General features: G+C 41.4%; 1 protein-coding gene across 1 annotated transcript; it reads right to left on the bottom strand.

The window, feature by feature from the left end:
- Window positions 1–889: 889 nt before the first annotated feature.
- On the bottom strand, window positions 890–3,351 carry LOC121179719 (leucine-rich repeat neuronal protein 1-like). Its single transcript, XM_041034702.1, has one exon. It carries the CDS (start codon window positions 3,349–3,351, stop codon window positions 1,204–1,206), a length of 2,148 nt encoding a protein of 715 aa, XP_040890636.1. The 3' UTR covers window positions 890–1,203.
- Window positions 3,352–20,172: the final 16,821 nt, after the last annotated feature.

Genomic DNA, 20,172 nt, shown 5'->3' with positions numbered 1-20,172 from the left:
GATCAGAAGAAATGGACAGCACCCGAGTTAAATATATGAGGGTCACAGCAAAGGGTCTGAATACTTATGGCCGTGTGATATTTCAGTTTTTCTTTTTTAAGAAATCTGCAAAAATGTCAACAATTTCGTGTTTCTCTGTCAATATGGGGTGCTGTGTGTACATTAATGAGGGGAAAAAATGAACTTAAATGATTTTAGCAAATGGCTGCAATATAACAAAGAGTAAAAAATTTAAGGGGGTCTGAATACTTTCCGTACCCACTGTATACTGCATGTATGAGACACAGTAAAAGCTTCCTCTAAGATACATGATTGAGAATCCACATGAAACCAACAGCATGTTTCACAAGAGAGTGCGTCTGCTTAAACTCTTAGGATATGATGGATGCAGAACTAGAAGAGGAATTGAAAAAAAGACCATATGTCTGCAAAAAGAACCAAAAATTATTTATTTTGACTTCTTCAGTATACATATTGCATGTGAAAATAATAAACTAAGCAATTAGCGAAAAAATCTAGCAAAATAAGCAAGTAAATGGGGAAAGGGTCAAAAAAGTTTCTAGTGCACCTTAGTCAAAAAAAAAAGAAAAAGATAAAACCTCAAAATATTTTGTATTGCTAGCATTAACACCACATTTATCAGCAAACTAAAATCCTATACTCTTGCAATTTAAATCAGAAAGTTCAAAGGTATAGTTGATACAACATTACTGCACAATTGCTAACATTCAGTAGACAGTTTAACAAGTCTAATCCCCGCTGTCAGCTTTTAATTGAAGTTCATTCAAACTCCGTTATCTATCAGTGCACAACAGATTACCTGTTTTACAAAACAGAGAAAGAAACACTGATCTCTACTTAATAATACTGCAAGAAGACTGTCGGCTCCTTCTGCTGGATTTTTAACCCAAAAGAAAGTGAGTCAAAAATGCACCAAGGAAACAGAGCATAGCAACTAAGACAACCTGGAGGCTAAATACAGCTGCCATCTTGGAGAGTCCAAAACAATTAAGAGATAGAAAGAATCAAACAAAGGCGATACGCTATACTAATAAAAATCCTGTCCTTGATCACTCTGCCTCTTATTAGCAAAGCTGAGAATACAAAAAAACATTTGCAACTTTATTCAACTTTTGCACCAAAATGGCAAAAGTGTGTCTTTTTGTGCTGCTGGAGAGGCAGCCAGGCCTCCTTACTAAATCCTCACCACATGTAATAGCTACGTGTGGTGTCAACAGGAGAGGGCTTTCCCTCTGTGCTGCCATCTTTGTCCTTCTCACCATCAGCCTCCCACAGGTTGATGAGTGGAGGGTAAAGCTCATTAAGGGGGATGGAGGAGGTCTTCAGCATGTATTTCTTCAGAGAGTGGTGGTAGTTTTTTCTCTTCCATCTGCGGGCCATGTAGACACCCACAGTGCCCAGACTGAGGAAGGCCAGCATGGTCGCCATGACAGCAAGCACAGCCGCACTTGGGTGCTGGTCTGACAGGTCCAGGGCAAATGTGGCACTACGTGTTGTCACATTAACGCAAGATTTGTGGGTCTGCAGGTGGACGTTGGAGACTGTGAGGCATACCTCATACTCAGTGGCAGGCTGAAGGTGTGTGAGGTTGTACTCATGAACGTCAACAGGGACACGAGCTGTATAGGTGATGTGTGGGTTGTCAATCTTCATGGTGGCTGAGGCCCACTTCAAATTGGATGACATAACATTTGAGTTGACCTTCCAAGACACCAGGATGGAGTGAGACTCAGTCTGCTTGACAAAGATTTTCATCACCTGGGCACTATCAAGAAGGGTGCCATTTACACGCACGGTGGCGACACGTGTGTCAGCGCCCTCTGTGTTCTGAGCCACACAGGTATAACGGCCAGAATCTTCCACCTGCACATGAGACAGCCGCAGCGTCCCCTCACTGCTCAAGTGGTACCGCTCTGACACAGTGTCTATAGTGATTTTGGTCCCAAGTGGAGTCACCCAGTAGATCTCTGGCTCTGGCTCAGCCATGGCCCTGCAGTCAAGACTGACACTCATGCCCAGCTCAAGGTTCAAGTGGCTGGGGAAGGTGTCATGGGATATGAGGGGGAGGCACTGCTCTGGGGACTCCAACAGCCTTAGCTCTCTAACCCGCTGGCCCCTGAGTTCTACTGGGGAGTTGCACAGCATGGCCAGGGGCTCCATGAAGCGTACTGTGGTCCTGTTAGAACTCATCCACTGAATGACACAATCACAGCGCAATGGGTTGCTGTGCAGACTGATCTCCCGCAGATTAGGCAGCACCTCCACAGTGTGCTGGTAAAGGGCAGTGAGGGCATTATTGTTGAGCATCAGGCTCTCCAAGGAGGGCATGTCCCTAAAGGCCAACCTGTGGATGTAAGACAGCTTAGGGTTGTTCGTCGCCTCCAGCTTTGTCAGTTCTGGCAGGTTGTCAAGAGCGTAACGGTCAATAGACACTAACTCCATCATATTATTGATGCCCAACTCCTTCAGACGTAGCATGTTCCTGAAGTCTCCTTCCTGGATTTTGTGGACTGGATTTTTGTTTAAATCCAAGAATTTCAGATTGGGAACTTTCTGAAGGGCTAGTTGAGGGATTCTGGCCAGTTTGTTGTCATAGAAAGAAATGCTTTCCAGGTTATCCAAACCTACAAATGCATTCGCTGGCACATCAGTGAGGTCCATGCCTGCCAGGACCAGACTCCTCAGGCTCCCTAGAGGCTTGAAGTTCATGTCTAGCAGGCCAATGACTGGGTTCTCCCCGATCATGAGGATCTCAAGGTTAGGTGTTTCTTCAAACCAGCGACTGTCTATGACATGGAGCCTGTTGGAGTTAAGATGAAGGCGCAGTAAGCTGCGCAAGCCTGCAAATGCCCGAGGAGAGATGGAATTTATCTGGTTGTGATTTATGTAGAGCTCCTGGAGGTTGGAGAGGTTTCCCAGGCAGTGGTCTGGCAGCTGACTGATCTGGTTCTCCTCTAGATGCAGAGTAGTCAGGTGGTTCGTGTTTGTGAGGCCCACTGCTTCCACAGTGCTGAAGTTGTTCTGAGATAGGTCCAACTCTGTCAAGTTGAACAGTGTATCCAGCTCTCCACTGGTGTGTGAGATGGCATTACTTTGAAGCAGTAACACCTGGGTATCTGCTGACAGGTTGGTAGGGATGTGTGTGAGCCTTAAATCATTGCAGTCCACTGTGGTTGCCTCCTTGTAGGTTGACTGGGGGGTGAACCAAGGGCGGATTTCGCACACGCACAAACAAGGACATTCTTTGCTATGTATGGGCGACAGAAAGCAAAGAGCCAATACCATGCACAGCCAGATTAAAGGAGGCCAAGGCTGAGAGCTGAGCGCCATTTTGTTTGCCCTCTCTGCTCACACAAAGCTTAGATGAGAGGCAGTGTTCAGGAGAAGGGTATGAAGGGAGGGTTCATGAGCACAAGTCTTCTCTGCTGGTAGCTAGCTGCTGTAGGCCCTATAATGAGTGGTGATTTCTAATCCAGAGGAAAGTGTTTGAAGAAGTCAAGCCCAAGGAACATCTGGTCCAAACTTCACCACTGTACCTCACTTCCACACCTTGAGGTTTAAATCTAAAAAAAAGAAAAAAACAAGGCAATTTAGATTTACAGCATTTTTGATTATGTGTTTGCAAAAAAAAAAGTAAAGGATTAGGTAACACAGTACTGAAACTGTAAAACAGCTGCTTAGAGAAAGTGAGAGAGTTACACTTAGTTTCTTTGCAGAGGGTAACAAATGAGGCAACTGGCAGTTTTCCAGTGCCACCCCACACAGATATTTAGGGGACTAAGCTGACATGTCCAACGGGGCAGAATTAATCTGTCAAATTTGTCTTGTTGGCCTGCTGTTGTGTAGACATTTAGTCCTTCCTTTTAATGAGCTCATACACAGCCAGACACACTTTCAAAATACAAAAAAAGTTGGACGTTGACATAAAGTTCAATGGGATCATGTATGTCAAAAACTACTTAATCACTATGTTACCTGCCTGGCAATTCTCTTTGTTAAAGTGTCCAAAGTGAAAGCCAAAGACACTGTTCTTCTAAATGCAAACATATTGATCTCTTATTATAGGTTAAAACTAACAGCAAGTGTGGATTCCATAAAGATATTCTGAGGCAGCAACAGAAATTTGGCCGTTCCATTACTCCGCTCATGAACTAGCCGATAGAGAGGAGTAAAATTCTGGTACAGTATTTGTCAGTAACTAAAAAGATGAGGTTGATAGCTCTGCTCTGCTTCCATGATGTGTTGCATATCTGTCTCCTCTGAGATTACTAGCATGTTTTTCTCTGTGGGCTGGGTAGATTATCTGGATACCAGCTTGGTATCAGTGATCCTCTTGAACGAGTGTGTGGGGTGGGCACAGCCGGCAACTCTGGCTGTGAGCCCATTACACAACAGGCTTAATATACAGGGAGTGTGCACTCTTCAATGTTTATCACCCACTACTTATGATACAGACCTATATGAAGCAGTCCTGCACACGTAAAGTGAATTTTTAGTTTTTTTTTTAAGTGCTGGGACGAGTACACCATACTCGTCCAAGTTCGGTCAAACCATGACAAGCAGAGAAAGATTGAAGTAGAATGACAGGCAGAGCCCCCAAAAGGAATAGGAATATTTTACGCTTTTGCTTTAATCTCACGATTTCACGACACCAACTCCTAGAAACGTCTGCAGGGATGACAGGCGCAGACTCAATTTCCACAAGCAGATCTGACAACATGAGCAATGGGGATGAGAAATCAGTCATCAGTTTCTTTGAACAAATCCTAAAATGTATCCACCCATATTAAACTCCTGTGTGATGGGGGAGTTGGCATGAGTGGCAATTATCTGAACAACCAAAAGAAATGTTCAGCTTCTATAATAGTTTACACTGGCAAGAGAGAGAAAGAGAAACTCTTGTCTTTCTCTCATTCAGTGAAGCTAAACACCACAGTATCAGCTTCTAGTCTGACTCACATTTATTCTTATAAATAAAATGAGGTTGAGCATCCACTTTGTGTTAGTGTGTGTGTGTGTGTGTGTGTAATACACAGAGATAGTTGTGTGTATTTTGTTTCACATCAAAACTGACAAGTTTTTCCAATATTAACATAAAACAGACAGATTGTTTTCTCTCTCCTTTCATGTACTGCCTGTTCACGCCCTGTGATGTGTTGACACCTTGTCGCAGTTTTTCTTCCACATTTGCATGTAGAATAGTATAAAAGCAGCTCAACAAATAGCAAAATGAAATACTATACACCACAGAAAAACAACATTAAGATTGTCTCTAGAAACGTAAACATACAGGAAGAAAATCAACATTTCTCAAATTTGGCAAAAGCACGTAAATCACATACAACAAGTATGTAGCTGAAAGCTTGTCTCTCTTTGAGTAGAAACACATATGGTACCTGGTATCAGGTGGCTGGTCTCTGCAATAACCCAGTCACAGTCAAACTGATCTAACTGATTCCCTCAGTGTGACTGAAGTGTGAAAGTGGGGACCTGCACCTTTTCCAGGCTCTATTCTTAGATCCTGACTGGGAAAAACTGCTGAACGTGTTGTTTCTCCTTCTGCCATTAAGAAACCATCATTCAATCTCTCAAATAATGAGTTCATGTGTCTTTCAAGTAAACTATTTGATTTTAAATATATAGATAAATATTATCTGATAAATAATATCTGTTCTCCGTCCTTCTCTATGTGTCCAGTATTAAATCGGAGGAGACAGGCGGAGTAATCGCTGCTTTCACGCTGAGGCCATAAAACTCAGACACCTGGCGCCAGGTTTTTGGCAGCCTAGCAGCACTATGGGGGTCTGCATCCGTTCCCACCTATGTCTCACTGTGTGTACGTGTTGACCTTATTGACCCATGGAAGCTCTGCTGAGCACATATGCTCTTTTTCACTGATGACCTGCTTCATAATCACTGTGTTACACAAATTCATAAGTACAAGCTGCCCAGTATACCCACAGATACCTACTGCTGGCCACAGACCAGGTCCAGTGAAGTGGTATGAGTTAAGCATTGTCCTTAAGGATAACCACGGATTCAAACTGGTGAACAACCTCTATTGTAAATTTGAATCAACACACATATAAATTGACTGTCCCAACTCTGTCACAATTCCTCTTTGATTTTCATCTTTTACATGACTGTCATGTCATACAGTGCAATACAACACCTCTGACTTCCACTTTGACATGATGGATTAAAATCAATACTCATATAAACAGTAGTATGATATCAGAACACATTGTTTACATATTGTAAATCCACACATACATTCATGACAAGAATTCCATCTGAGGAGAACTGGATCCTGCAGGATCATAACTTAAAGGGAATGAGGTTTATTATAGCACCATGCTGTACAGAATCACTTTGGCGGGACAACACCTTTGTGAACTCTTGTTCTCTGGGATGCGGCAGAGATTAGGTCTGAGATTAATTCTTTCCCTGCGCAAGCAGGGTCGGACCACTTGTGTACCAGCACCTGTATTCTCAAAATCTATTGCTAATCTCTTGGCTGAGGCAGCAGAGAGCCTACACACTGTAGGAAACGTAATTAAAAATGCATGAATACAGATGTACAGTATCTACACAGCACACATCTCCACACTGTCACAAAATACACGTTCAGTTTTCCCTCTGTTATTTGACTCACACACTGTGACATGCATGCACACACAGACCACTGGAAGGAGACAGAAAAATCCCTCAACAGCTTGGCATTATCCAGCTGACTGTCTGAATTGAAGCCTCCAGCAGGACGGATTAACTCTCTTTGCTTTCCCAATCCTTATGAGGTTTTAATTTAAGTACACATCACACATATAAAACACACACACATCTACAAATATACAGCTACAGTACCTCATATTTCCACAGGGTTCCCATAAACCTTCAGAGAATTTTATAGGAGCAAGACAGCAAGATGTAATTGTGGGACATAATGAGCTTTGTCTGCTTCATGTTAAGGCCTCATAAATGCATTAATAAGACAACATTGCTGGACAATAAAGGGAGCAATGAAGACAGTCAGAGCCACTGAAGGAACACAGACCTGTAGTCATACATAGGCTCATTTCTCTTTCGATCTATGCAGTGCAGGTTTTTTTGTGTGGAGGCGTTAGTTGCTGTTTTTAGTGGAAGAAGTTAAAAGAAGTTGTTGTGATGTAATTTCAGTTAACTCGATTTTCCACCTTATAAGAGTTTAAATGCAACGCTACTAATTCTAGACTCAGACTCAGTCATGTGCCACTGGTGCAGCCAGGAGGAACCTCACTTGATAGCACACTGCATCATTTTTCATAGGAGGCAACGCTTTGCCCCCTCTATTTCTGAGGCCCTTTTCACTGGGTGCAAAATGTAAGCAGTGTTTCTGAATCAGCAGCCGCACAACAGGCTCACAGACATGCCATCACCATAGCAACGACTATGCCACCGGCATGTCTGTTTCATAACCAAATGAAGACATTAGAAGACAGCCATTAGAGCCATCAGGCAGCTGACGGAGTATGGCAGCGAGAACTGCCACTGGTACATTAAAGTGACTGCAACACAAAGGCATATGATAAAACAGCAGCCTTATGACCAATGAACATATCGTGCACATATGCTCGGATGTTTGACTCTTTCCCCACATTGGCATACACCACACTGTAATACTACACTACATTGCAAGATTTTTACTCTAAAGCTACCAGTTTTCCAAGACAATCAGTTTCAACCCAGAGCTCATGTGGTGCTGGAAAGTTAAGTAGTGCTGCCTGATGTTTTCTCCATGTCCTCACTGCGCTGGACTGCCTGAGAGACATCCTGTTCCTACTCCATTAGTATGCAAGCGTCTCACTTCAGATCACACAGGGCTTTGATGCAGCTGCTGATGGCAGAGGTGTAGAGCGGAGGAGGAGAAGGATGCATGTCCACTCAGTCAGAAAAAAGAGAGAAAGTAATGAGGGAGAGGATGGAAGGCTCTTCTTCATTTGGAAGGCCACGGGAGGAAACTGCTGAACTGAAAAAGCAATAGGGCCAAAGGTACAATAAGAAGATTCAATACTATGTATGGAATTAAAGAAAAGTATGCTGCATAAGGTTTAAAAGCCACAGCGTGATAAATTGTCTCTGAATTTCTATTTACTGCAAATCCATGTAGTAGCTTTATTTCCCCATGGAACTGAGATGGATCTTGACACAATTTTTCTTCTCTGGCTTTCATTTTTTTTTCTCTCCCCTTTTTTGCCCTCATCCTCCCCCTCCACTTCAGCTCTCCTCACAGTTGCAGTATTGGTGAAAAGCCAATTTGTTGTCATTGGAGCATCGATCAATCATACCAACAGTGCCAAAGTCTCAAATCTCGCAGAGGTCAAGGAAGATTAAGTTGCACAATCCAAATTGACCTCTAAACCAGAAAGGTTGTGCCAATAAAAATGTGTTTAAAATTGATTTTTATAAACTTTTTCTACATGATTTTTTAAATATAGTTTTCCGCTTTTAATTCAACTTTGACCATGCATTTAGTTTTTAATTAACATTAATCCTAAATGATTTAATTTCAAAATGCTTAAAATCACTTTTTTAAAGCACTATAGAGAGTTAAAAATGTACGATTCAAAAGCATCAAAGTATCTTACACCATACTTTGCCACACTATAAGTAGTGTGAGTAAGTAGTGATAACACAAATTCAGTTTACTGCTGGTAAAAACAAAGGACGCCAATACAGCTGACTGAGTCATAACATCTTGACAAAACCTTTCAGTGGTCCGTCATGTTGTCCACGTTGTTCTTCAGAACATGCTCACAAAGGGAGAAGGTCAAGCTGTTGCACCCCTGTCTCCCCACCACTGCTGTGGGAACCCCAGCACCAGCACATGCTGCAGATTTAGGCCCTGTGTCTCACAATGACTCCTCCCCAAACACGCACAGACACACCAAGACGAGTCTTTTGTTTCGGCATGTTCTCACACTCCACATTACTAGCTGAGGAGATACGTCACTGTGCATTGTGAAGATTGGGGGAAGGTGCCACAGTCTCCTATACTCTCATATCATTGGTTCATTAGGTGACATCTGGATCAATTGTCTCCATTTATTCACAAGACAAACTACATAAAGTTGTGTGGTTGAGGTCACTTGAAAACATGATAATGGATCAAATATTGCAAAGCATATTTTTTCTCCTGTTGTTATCAAAATTATAGTAACTTAACTACCATTGTGTCTTACTCTTTGTGTTGTGATCTCAGTAACAGGTGTGTAATGCAGCAGCTGAAACAACAGTGCCCACTTGACAAAAGGTGACCCTAACATAGCAGACTTCTCCCTGCTCTCTCAAACTTCTGAGCAGAAACACTGGCTTGCCTGTCTCTCTCCTCTGTGTCTTCATCTCAGACATCTGCCAATTCCCTGACCCTCAGGCATGCAAATATGTTTGATGGAGCTCATGAGCCCGTGGCTGCTTCTTAGTTGTTAAAGCTGCGCTCTGCGCTGGCCAGTGATGCTGCAGTTTGTGCGAATGTTACACTACATTGTTAGTTGAACCCTCTGTCACTGTGCAGTGAAATGTCAGGTCTGCTGGCAAGACTGCAGCTTTAACGATGAGCTTTTCAGAGACTCGCAATTCCCATTAATATTTAGCTTTTTATGGCGAAATCCGAATGTTGCAACCTGGTTTGTAAGTGCACAGATTTGGTTCATGTTTTCTTTGTCTCCCTCCCTTTGATCACCGATCAGTTCTTATTTATCAATAGTCCCCTGAGAAGCGTTAATAACAATCATATACTGTGTATAGACCGACTGCAGAAATAGACAGTGTCCTCGCAAATCCAACACTGCTATAACACATTTTTAATAAAGATTAACCCAAAGCATTCATCGCAGATAAATGCTGAGCAGACATCAATAAATAGCCTATGACTATGTTTCAGGATCTTTCTTTCTGTCTAAATTAAATCCTGTGTTTGCTGAAGCCATAAAAACAGTCTTTTCTTTTTGCGGTAGTAACACACGCTGCACAAGGAGCCCCCAGCCCGGAGAGAGAACACGTTATTGTTTCATTTCATCTTTGTTGATCAGTGCATTTCCTAAAACATATCAAATGATGACTTCATCTGTATGAGTTTATCACTCCGGACCACGCTGAAAAAAAAGACCTCTTTCTATCGAGCAAAAACACTAAGATTTATTTTACAGACACTAAGAAATGTTTTTCAGCACATGCATTAAAATAAGCACGTTGCTCTCACCTATGAAACGCTGTATCCTCCGTACGCAAGACTGCTGCAGGCTACTGTATCTGACCCATGCGGTGTCCGCAGCCCCAAGAAGACGATGCGCGACGGCTGCAGATTATGTTTTAAAATCTGAATAATCAACCTTGTAAAACGTGAGTAAAATCCTATCTGTGCGAAAACACCCCTCGGTTGTAATATCTGCTCTGCTCCGGTGATGAAGACACGGGGATACTTCAGAAGTGGAAACGCTGCAGCGCACAGCTTTCCAGTGAGGAGCAGCTGCCTGGTGCAGGTCAGCTGGACTGAAACGCGCCTGACACAGACAGTGGTGCCCAAACAGGCAACCTCACCATCTGTTCTGTCATCACCACCATGGGAACCAAAGTCCCACCCAAAGCGGCCACGAGCTGCGAAGTGTGAATTGTGGTGAAATTGATAGAGTCGCTAGAGGAACCAGTGGCGTCCGATGTTGATTTCTTTAAAATGTATTTCTATTATCATTCCTCCTCAAGTCTACAAAACTGAAGTTTATTCATCACCAGTTTAAAAAAAAAGAGAGAAAGAAAAAAGATATCAAAAGACCTTTGATGACCCAAAGTTGATATAAATTTAATGACTTTCTGATGAATAATTTATGATAATTTTGAAGTGAGGCAGACTTTTAAGTGGATCTTATGACTCTCTCTCTAACTCACACACACACACACAAACTTGTACTTGTGTCTCTGTGAGGACACTCATTGACATAATGCATTCCCTAGCCTCTTACCCTAACCATTACCATCACAACTAAATGCCTAACCCCAGTCCTTATTCTAACCCTAACCTAAACCCAATTCTACCCTGAACCCTAAAACCAAGTCTTAACCCACAAACAGCCATTTGGAGGTGTGTCCGAAAGTGAGGATCAGGCACAATGTCCTCACTTTCCCAAAATATCCTCACTCTGTAAGGTCTTTAACTCATATTGGTCCTCAAAAAGATAGAGATTAAAGTACACACACACACACACACACACACACACACACACGCAGACAGGAGTCTATGCAGAAACAGAAAGACATCTTTTCTCTCAGACCTGTCTCCTCCTCCTCCTTTCTAAGGGGAGCAGTGGAAATGACAATGTTTCATCACTTGCTGTTTGAGCTGCTGCGTTGGGGGCTGTCTGACTTGTTCTTCATCTATACTGTAGCTACAGAAACGAAATGTGATCATCTCTGTGTTGAGACAAGAAACTGTGCCAGGCAGATGTCATGTGCAGGTTTTGTTTGTTCATATTGGAATTTAGCAGAAAGTTACAGATGTGCTTACATTTCTAATTGAGGATTGAGGTTTGGCTTTGTCTGTCTCTGAATGAATGAACCTCTCCTGGAAGCTCAGTAATTTTATATATTTCATGCAGCTGCCTTAGCCTGTTTAAGAAATGCATGAAGAGTATTGTGTATTTAGCCTCAAGGCTGATTCTGAATATAAACACCCAAACAATAAAGGGTTCAGTAAAGGTTATAGAAATTGATTAGTTATTATTTACAACAAAACTATCAACGTACCATGTGCTCTGTAATCCACTATTTCCCCATGAAGTGGTTACCAAAGCTAACAAGCTTGTTTCCATGAGAAGCCAATAACTAGCCACCGAAAGGGCGTCATCATCAATATGATGCGGGAGGAGGTCAAGAACGCAGACAGAACCAAGACAAGTGACAGCATCATCCATGTAAGTACAAACATGATAATAAAAATCAAAGTCACAACAGGAGGCATATTCATTGTCAATTTCGATTCAATAGACTGGACAGCACAAGACCCAAAGGTACCATGAGCAAGCATATGCATGTATAGATGGTTTTTGTTAATAGTGTTATAATTAGATTTCCTTTAATGTGTTTTCATTTGTGTGATGAAGGATTTGTGCTATTCAGAATATTTATTCAAAATTTTATTTGTATATTATTCTTTTATTTTCTTTATTATTATTATTATTATCTAAATTCACAGGTTAGATCTCATTTGTTTAATCTGTTTGAAAACTCAAGTGTAAAAACTTCAGGTTTTACTGTGTCTCCTTCCTGTCTTTATTCTTTGTGCTAAGCTAATTTGCTGCTGGTTCATTTGTATTGTATAGACATGGCAGTGGTGTCAGTCTTCTGATCTAAATCTTGGCAGGAGCAAATAAGTGTATTTGTTGCCTTTAACACTACAGAGATTCAGACTTGGGGACCATCAACCTTAGTCCAGTAGGGTCATTCAATAATTTACCCATGCTGCCATATGTCTCATGCGGTATTATCCTACAAATGGTACAAGGTGTGTGAAAGTTGATTCAGCATTCACTCTGTGTTAGCTGCATCTGGCAAATCATAATTTCCCACCATTAACCTGCAGAGCTTGTGGTGCGGTTGCCATGGCAACAGCTTCCTCCCAGGAAAGGCGATGCAGCATATCCACCGGTTTATTAGATCTCTGATCACACAGCTCCCTCCACATGGCCATCTGGGAAAAGCAGTCACACAGAAACATATTCTCCTGAGACCCGGCAATGCATTTTGGTCCTCTGTGGGGGACACAAGTCTGAGACCCCTAGGTCAAAATATCATTTCTAGAATCTATCTCAATCATACTGTCCTTTTAAGCGGACATCCTGGGCTTTCTTGTGATCCCTCAGTTGTGAGGTTGTGGCCAAAACAGCAAATGCACTGTCTTTGGGAATGTGCCGGGAATTCCAACTTCCACATTTTATAGCAACAAGAGAGAGAAGTCATTGATTTTTTGAAGATATCATGTTTCTGTTGCTAAAAAACAAGTTAAATGCACAGTGCCCAGGCCTCGGCTGGGGGCGTGGCTGGAAAACCCTGAGCGAAAGGCCACCCACCTCGGTCGCGGTGTTGCCTTTTATACATTTCCTCATCAGGTCACGTGGTTACATAAAAAGAAAAAAAACAAAACGTTCTCTCCTTTGGAATTACATTGTAGACCTGATTTGCTAGCTGGCATCTTTCATCTTTCCACACAGACCAACTGACAAGTTGCAATAGTAAAGGTCTGACCAAAATGTGCTGATTTCAAGTGTTCAAATATGTATTGTTCATGTAACTGTTTTTGTCTGCTTTAATGTTCATGAAATTAACAAAACTTTTAAAGGAAATCCATACAAAAATGATTTCAGTATCATAACATCATTACATTATATTTCAAGCAAGACCTGATGTCCACTACAAGGGACAGTTGAAAAAAAAAACAATGTGTATGGCAAAAAAATAAAAATAAATTGCAAAATGATTCTTTCAACCACAACACTGAAAATATCATGAAAAAATCACAAAAGCAAAATCTTTTTTTCCTCTGGGTCTCAGGAGGATATAAACCCAGTTTCTGCATGTAGGTCCCTGTAATTCTAAAAATCTGCAGGGCTCTATCTTAATCCAAAGCTGTGCATATGAACCTGCTATGTTTCAGCCCTGGATCAACCAACATTATTTGATCAACCACCACAATACTCCACAGAAACTGGAAGATGTCCTAGTCACCAAGGCGACTGACATATTTGGAACAGCACAAGCGGACTGGGCAGTCCAGATTTGCGTGAAAGCTGTAGAAGTAAAAACAGTCAAAAATTAGAAAAATGTAAAGTGTCACCAGTGGTGAGAAAAATACTCAATGCCAACACTGGACTCAAAGTATAGATAGTCCTTGTCAAATATTACTCAACTACACATGAAAGTTGCTCAGTCAAAATTTTACTTGAGTTAAAGTACTGTGGAGCACTTGCTTTTAAACATACTTAAGCATTCAAATGTACAAATTACAAAGTACATTTTCTAATATCGATACATTGCTGTATTGTTTTCACAATGCATTCACAGAACCTTCTAACGCTCTGAAACCACCAAATGAATACACTTTGTTACGGGCCACCACTGACTGCCAAAATATAAATGTAAATTAAGCCTCGTTAAGAGTTAAACAAGACACTGACTGTCGATGAGAAAATCTGCTCAAAAGAATGAGCTTGGTCTTATCGATGACCTGCTCAGTCAATCGTAGAGAGTGTGGCTCACCACACACTCTCCCCACGCCACCCTCCTGTGTCAGGGTCCTGTGACACACTCTGTGTGGCTGGAAAACCACGAGCGAAAGGGATGTTCCTTGTAAATGTGGAGATGCAGAGAGCACAGAAAAAATTGCAACATGATTCTTTCAACTACAACACTTAAATTATCATAAAAAAAAATCACAAAGGCAAAACCTTTTTTTCCTCTGGGTCTCAGGAGGATATGCCCCCCGTTTTACCTTTCACAAGTCTTCTCATCGTTTTGCTGCATTACACTCAGGTGAAGGGAAGACTAGCTGTCATTTTTCTTGTCAGCGCCTGTTTTCAGTCATGTATGGGTAGAATATTAAATAAGAAGTGTTGAGGAATGATGAAATGAATGCTGGAGGAAAATAAAGTGGATGCGGAGAAGTAAGCATAGACACACAGAGACATGACTTTACTGCAAGTGAATTTCTAATGCAAGCATTGTCAATTAGAAGCATTTGTCAAAGTTCACCCACAGTTTATTTGGAATATGTTAAATGATCTGTTTGAACACAAGAGACAGACAGTTTTAGTTGTCAGATAAATGTAGTACTTTTTAATTTGATTTTCTTGATTACATCTGATTGTAGCAGGTTTGAATGTGAACAGCTTGATGCTGTCTTCAGCTGTAACTAGAACAGATGCCTGCTTCTGAACATTTAGCACATTTGCTACCTGTTGTGACATTATATCACTATCACACCATCCCTGGTCGCATTGCCACCTTCTGCCTGGTTAGCCTCATGAAACTGCAGATGCTGTTTCACCCACCTACACACACACAAACACACACACTGCCTAACTCCAACGCTTACTCTAACCCTAACCCTAACTCCTAACCTATACCTAGTTCTAACCTGAACCCTAAAACCAAGTCTTAATCCTCAAACAGCTCTTCAAGGTTGTGAGGAGCAGCCAAAAAAATCCTCACTTTCCCTAAATGTCCTCACTCTGTAACCTCTACAACTAAAAGATGGAAATGGAAAATGGAAACAACGATGGAAATACAAGTACAAACACACACACACACACTTGTGTGTACATGTGCATGACAAACACTATCACTTTTCAGAGAAAAAATCCTCTCTTTTATTTCCTTTTTCCTAACCTAATATAATGCATGGCATGGTCCAAATCGTTGTCTGTATCTCCCCTCCTGCATCTGCAGGATGCTGGGTGACACAAAAACAAAAATGGCATCAGACACAGAAACTCTGCACAATATAATGCAATCCAGTGCAACGGTAGCACAAACTACAGCCTCAGAAGATCAGCACCTCTCAGGCTCAACACAAATTGAACATTAAAAGCTTTGCTGAGGTTGACTTTATTGCAGGGCAGTTATATTGGTTTCCAACAGAGTGTACAGGTGGGATTTATTGTTTCCCTTGTAGCTTTTGCCTGACTTTATGTGGTAGCTCTATATCATAGTATATCACATTACCAGATCCTAATAATTTACACATTTAAAGGAATAATTTGACATTTTGGGAAATACACTTATTCGCTTTATTGCCAAGAGATCAATACCACTCACCTCTGTATAGTAACTATGAAACTAGAGCCAGGAGACAGTTTTCTTAGCTTAGCACAAAGACTCGTCTGGGTCTGTGCAAAGGGACAAAAAAAAAAATCTGCCTATTAGCACCTATAAAGCTTACTAATTAACATCTTATATTAAATTTGTTTAACAACAAGTTGTGGTATTACGGGAGGGTTATGAGGTTGCCAAGCAACCACAGGAGTCCCCTGGACGTAACTGCACCCAGCTAAGAAATAGTCTTGAAAATATCCCCTGGTAAAACCACAACTTTCTCAGCTGGCTTTTGAAACAAATTAAACAAACAAGATATAATGTGTTAATTAATGAGCTTTAAATGTGCCGGCATGAAGATTTTGTTTCCTCTGGACACAGCCACGCTAGCTATTTTCCTCGTTTCCTGTCTTTATGCTACACTATAGCTTCATATTCAACAGATAGACATGAACATGGTATTTATCTTCTTATGTGTCTCCAGGCAAGAAAGTGAACAAGTGTATTTCCCAAAACGATTAACTATTGCTTAGGGCTGCAACTAACGATTATTTTGATAATTAATTAATCTGCCAATTATTTTTTCAATTAATTGATTATTAATCGGATAAAGAGGGAAAAAAGCTAAATTTGATTTCCAGCATTTTATTTAATCAACCAAACTGTCTTTGTTCAAAAGTTGTTTCCAACTCACCTAAAAAATTAAATGTATGCTATACTGAGCACAAAAAAATAAATAAAATTTTTGCAGCAGCTGAATCAATGTAAAGAAAAACATAAAGATGAACAGTTTAAATAACTGTAATGAAAAACAGTCTCCACCTTGAAATGAGCTGAACAACAATTTAATAAATAAAATGCATAAAACTCAAACAGATTTTAAACAGGCTTTTCCTATAGAACTATGGAGGAATGGTTCTTTATGGTTTATTTCTTCTCCATCAGTCTGGTGAAATAGGTCCTTGAGGGAAGAGTGTAACCAGGGTTGAAGGTGTTTATCATTATTCTGAATCCTTCACCACCTCCACCATTGATAGCGGTCTCATGTCTGTAACCAGCATATTCAGGATACCATCAGCGAGAACAGCTGACTGCTGTGGTGTGCAAATCTTCCTCAAAACATAGTCACCAATGCTTGGCTGTTTGTTTTCTGAGATGAGTGAGAATGTGTAGTATGAATATGCACAGAAGCACAGTAAGTAAAACATACAATAAATTTTTAAGTTAATAACTATTGATCTAAAATGCAGACAAGTTAAGATGAAATCAAATAAATGGACACTGGGTACTGCTGCCATGTGCTGAGAATAAAAGGGAAATGCAATTAATATATATTTAACCAGATATTGCTCAAATTTCTGTTAAGGAGAAATTGAAGGATTCGCCTCAAATAGATCTACAGTTTCCGGCAGATTTGTGTACGTTTTTCGGGACAATTTAAAAACAAACCGTTTTCTCTAGTTTTGTTGATGGATACGTGATAAATTAACTCACAACGTACTTACCGTGAGTCTCCTTCACCCATGGCTCCAACATGCTTCCTCTTCAGGTGCTCATGCAGTGATGTGGTGCTGCCGTGCCAGGAGAGATCAGCTGCGCACATTTTGCGCCGAACGCTGTTCTTTGAAGGCATTAATGTAAAGTGCTCCTATACTTCTGATGACTTGGGTCGTACATTTGTCTCTCTGCTAACGTTAGCCTCCTCTGCTGTGAGCGCCTCCGCCATTTTTCGAATGCTTCTTCCAGGTGAGCTACACAAGGCGCGGGATTGGTTCGCTTCTCCTGCCTCTTCTTCTTCTTCTTCTTTTACGGCGGTCGGCATTCAAGCTTACTGGTGCTTTACTGCCACTGCGGCTTTGGTGGGCTTACTGCCCCCACATTAGGGGGTAGCAGCTGCACTTGGTTACTCCTTGTGTGTATGATAAAGTAGACCCAACTAATCGATTATTAAATTAGTTGCCAACTATTTTAATAATCGAGTTTAATCGATTAGTTGTTGCAGCCCTACTATTTCTTCAAGTATTTTCTTACTCATCTGTCTAAAATGCATCTGTGGGTGTGTCTTAAGATAAAACAGGCATATTTAGAACCATATATTTATGTTTAGCTGCAGAAGAGTGATAGATTGACTCTAAGATATAAGTAAATTAAATCAAGCCAATGCCATGCTCAGCTATTGGTCAGTTTTAGAGGGAAGTGATTTGAGAACATCTGGAAGTGGTTTGAACTTAACACTGATTGCTGCATGTGTGAAATGAAAATGTACACGGCAGACATTTCTGGAATAGTGTGTAAAGTGCTTTTCCATGCTGTGTACAAACTATGTCAATCATTACTCATCCTGTATAGAAATGTAGGGCAGTCCTTTTCCAGTGGTGCTGCCACTGAATGTTTACATCCAGTTTCACTGCCAAGGCTCAAGGTGAGTGTTAGTGTGAAATGTCTCATCTGAATCAGTCTTAATAGCCACAGAGGTGACGAGGTCCTGACTCCTGTTACACATGTCACTTTGTATTAGTGTCCACATTAGAGCCTGCCACTCCGCAACCAATCAGAGACACTTAACAACAAAATCAACAGATCCCTTTATAATTGCTCCTGAGCAAAGCAATTTAGCAGAGACTCTGGGGGATTGACTTTCATTTGGGTTTGTCAAACACAGGCCTTGCTTGATTTGTTTTGGCCCAGTGGAAAATTAAAATAGTTTCTGAAGCGTGTGTGTGTGTGTGTGTGTGTGTGTGTGAATGACTTTGTTAGGTAGTTGTTTGTACTCATTTGCTTTATGTAAAAATAAATTAATAAAGGTAATTGTTCTTGGGTGTGCTGCCTTGTGATAGAATAGAAAAGCTGAATAATAGTCTCTTGTTAATCAATTTTATTTATCATCCTTCTTATGTTCCCTCTCAAAAAAAAACAAACATCTAGAACATTAACCAGCCACATTTTTCCTTCCATTTTGTTCATCCCAGCAAAACAAAAAACATTTTTAATTGCCATGTGGCATCAGCATTGTTTACCTCACTGATGTTTCGCAAAGGAGAAGAAAACTGCTTTTACTCTCGAAAGTAGACTAATGAAGTTTGTTTTCTGAAACTTTTAGACACAGCTGAGAAAATGTCATCAGGTTCATGTATTCGTGAATAAATTAAGCTACTTTCCATGCAATCCATTGTAAAGTAAAGACAGCACAGAGTTAAAGATGTCTTTACCATCTGTCTCTCATCATTAAATAATAATCAACAGTATGTTGAGATCATGGAACCATACAGGCAGTGCTGCATCTCCAGAGATGAGGATGGAAAGGTTCTGAATCAATAATGAAATTAGTTTACTTTCACAACAACACAGCATGTCTTTGTACTTTGCACTGGAAAGTAGGTTGGTTGTCACCTATACTGTAATGCTTGCTCAGTTTTTAGGCTTGCAGCGTGGCATGGGATGGCAAAGTCAGTCTGACAGGCAATCAGTTGCTCAACCACTGTGGTCCAGACTGAAAAAGTTCTTATAGCTTTGCCCCAGAAACTGTCACCATTGGTTTGGTAAGAAGGAGAGCCACCCCCTCTGCAACACTACCAGCACCAGCCTACAACACATACTGTCAGGGTGCAAGACAGCCTTGACACGGGGGCACTACAAGATGGCAGCATTGTCCTGAGGAAGCTGGCTGACATTTTGGAAACCTGTAGGTACACAGCAAGCAACAGCCAGCCCACAGCTGAAAAACACCTAATCCAGTTCACCAGGCCTAGAGAGAGTACAGGAGACACCAGTTCACAAGGCCTGTCAAGACTCCTTTCCCCAGGAACAGATTGGAGCATGAGGGTCAACATCAGCATGCTGCCACATTCCCTCCTGAGATCGCCTCTACACCACTCTTGCCAGGTGCAGTGCTTTGGTCTGCTGTCACCATACCTGTTCTATTCATTGAGCTCACAGTCCCTTGGGAGGAGAGAATACAGGCTGCCCACAAGCATAAGAGGGCAAAGCACTCAGAACTGGCTGCTGAGTGCAGGGAGGCAGGCTGAATGACCGTCATCTACCCCATGGAAGTTGGCTGTTGGGGCTTCATCAGCATGTCAACAACATGGCTGCTTCAGGATGTAGGCTTACCTGGGGCAAAACTCCAAAGAGCAACAAAAGAAGTACTGAAGATGCAGAGAAGGCCAGCTTTTGGCTGTAGCTGTGGAGGGAGGACAAGAATTGGTTGTCCAACCAATAAGAAAAGGCAGCTTCAGGGGGTGACAGGGAGACCACCAGGAGATGTTTCAAGGTTTGAAGGAGCAAAACATCAATGAGCTGTGGTCCCCGGCTGAT

This window comes from Toxotes jaculatrix, chromosome 3, assembly GCF_017976425.1.
Source record: "Toxotes jaculatrix isolate fToxJac2 chromosome 3, fToxJac2.pri, whole genome shotgun sequence".
NCBI lineage: Eukaryota > Metazoa > Chordata > Actinopteri > Toxotidae > Toxotes > Toxotes jaculatrix.
The sequence above is the reverse complement of the archived record's forward strand: the minus strand, read 5'-3'. Positions and strand labels throughout refer to the sequence as shown.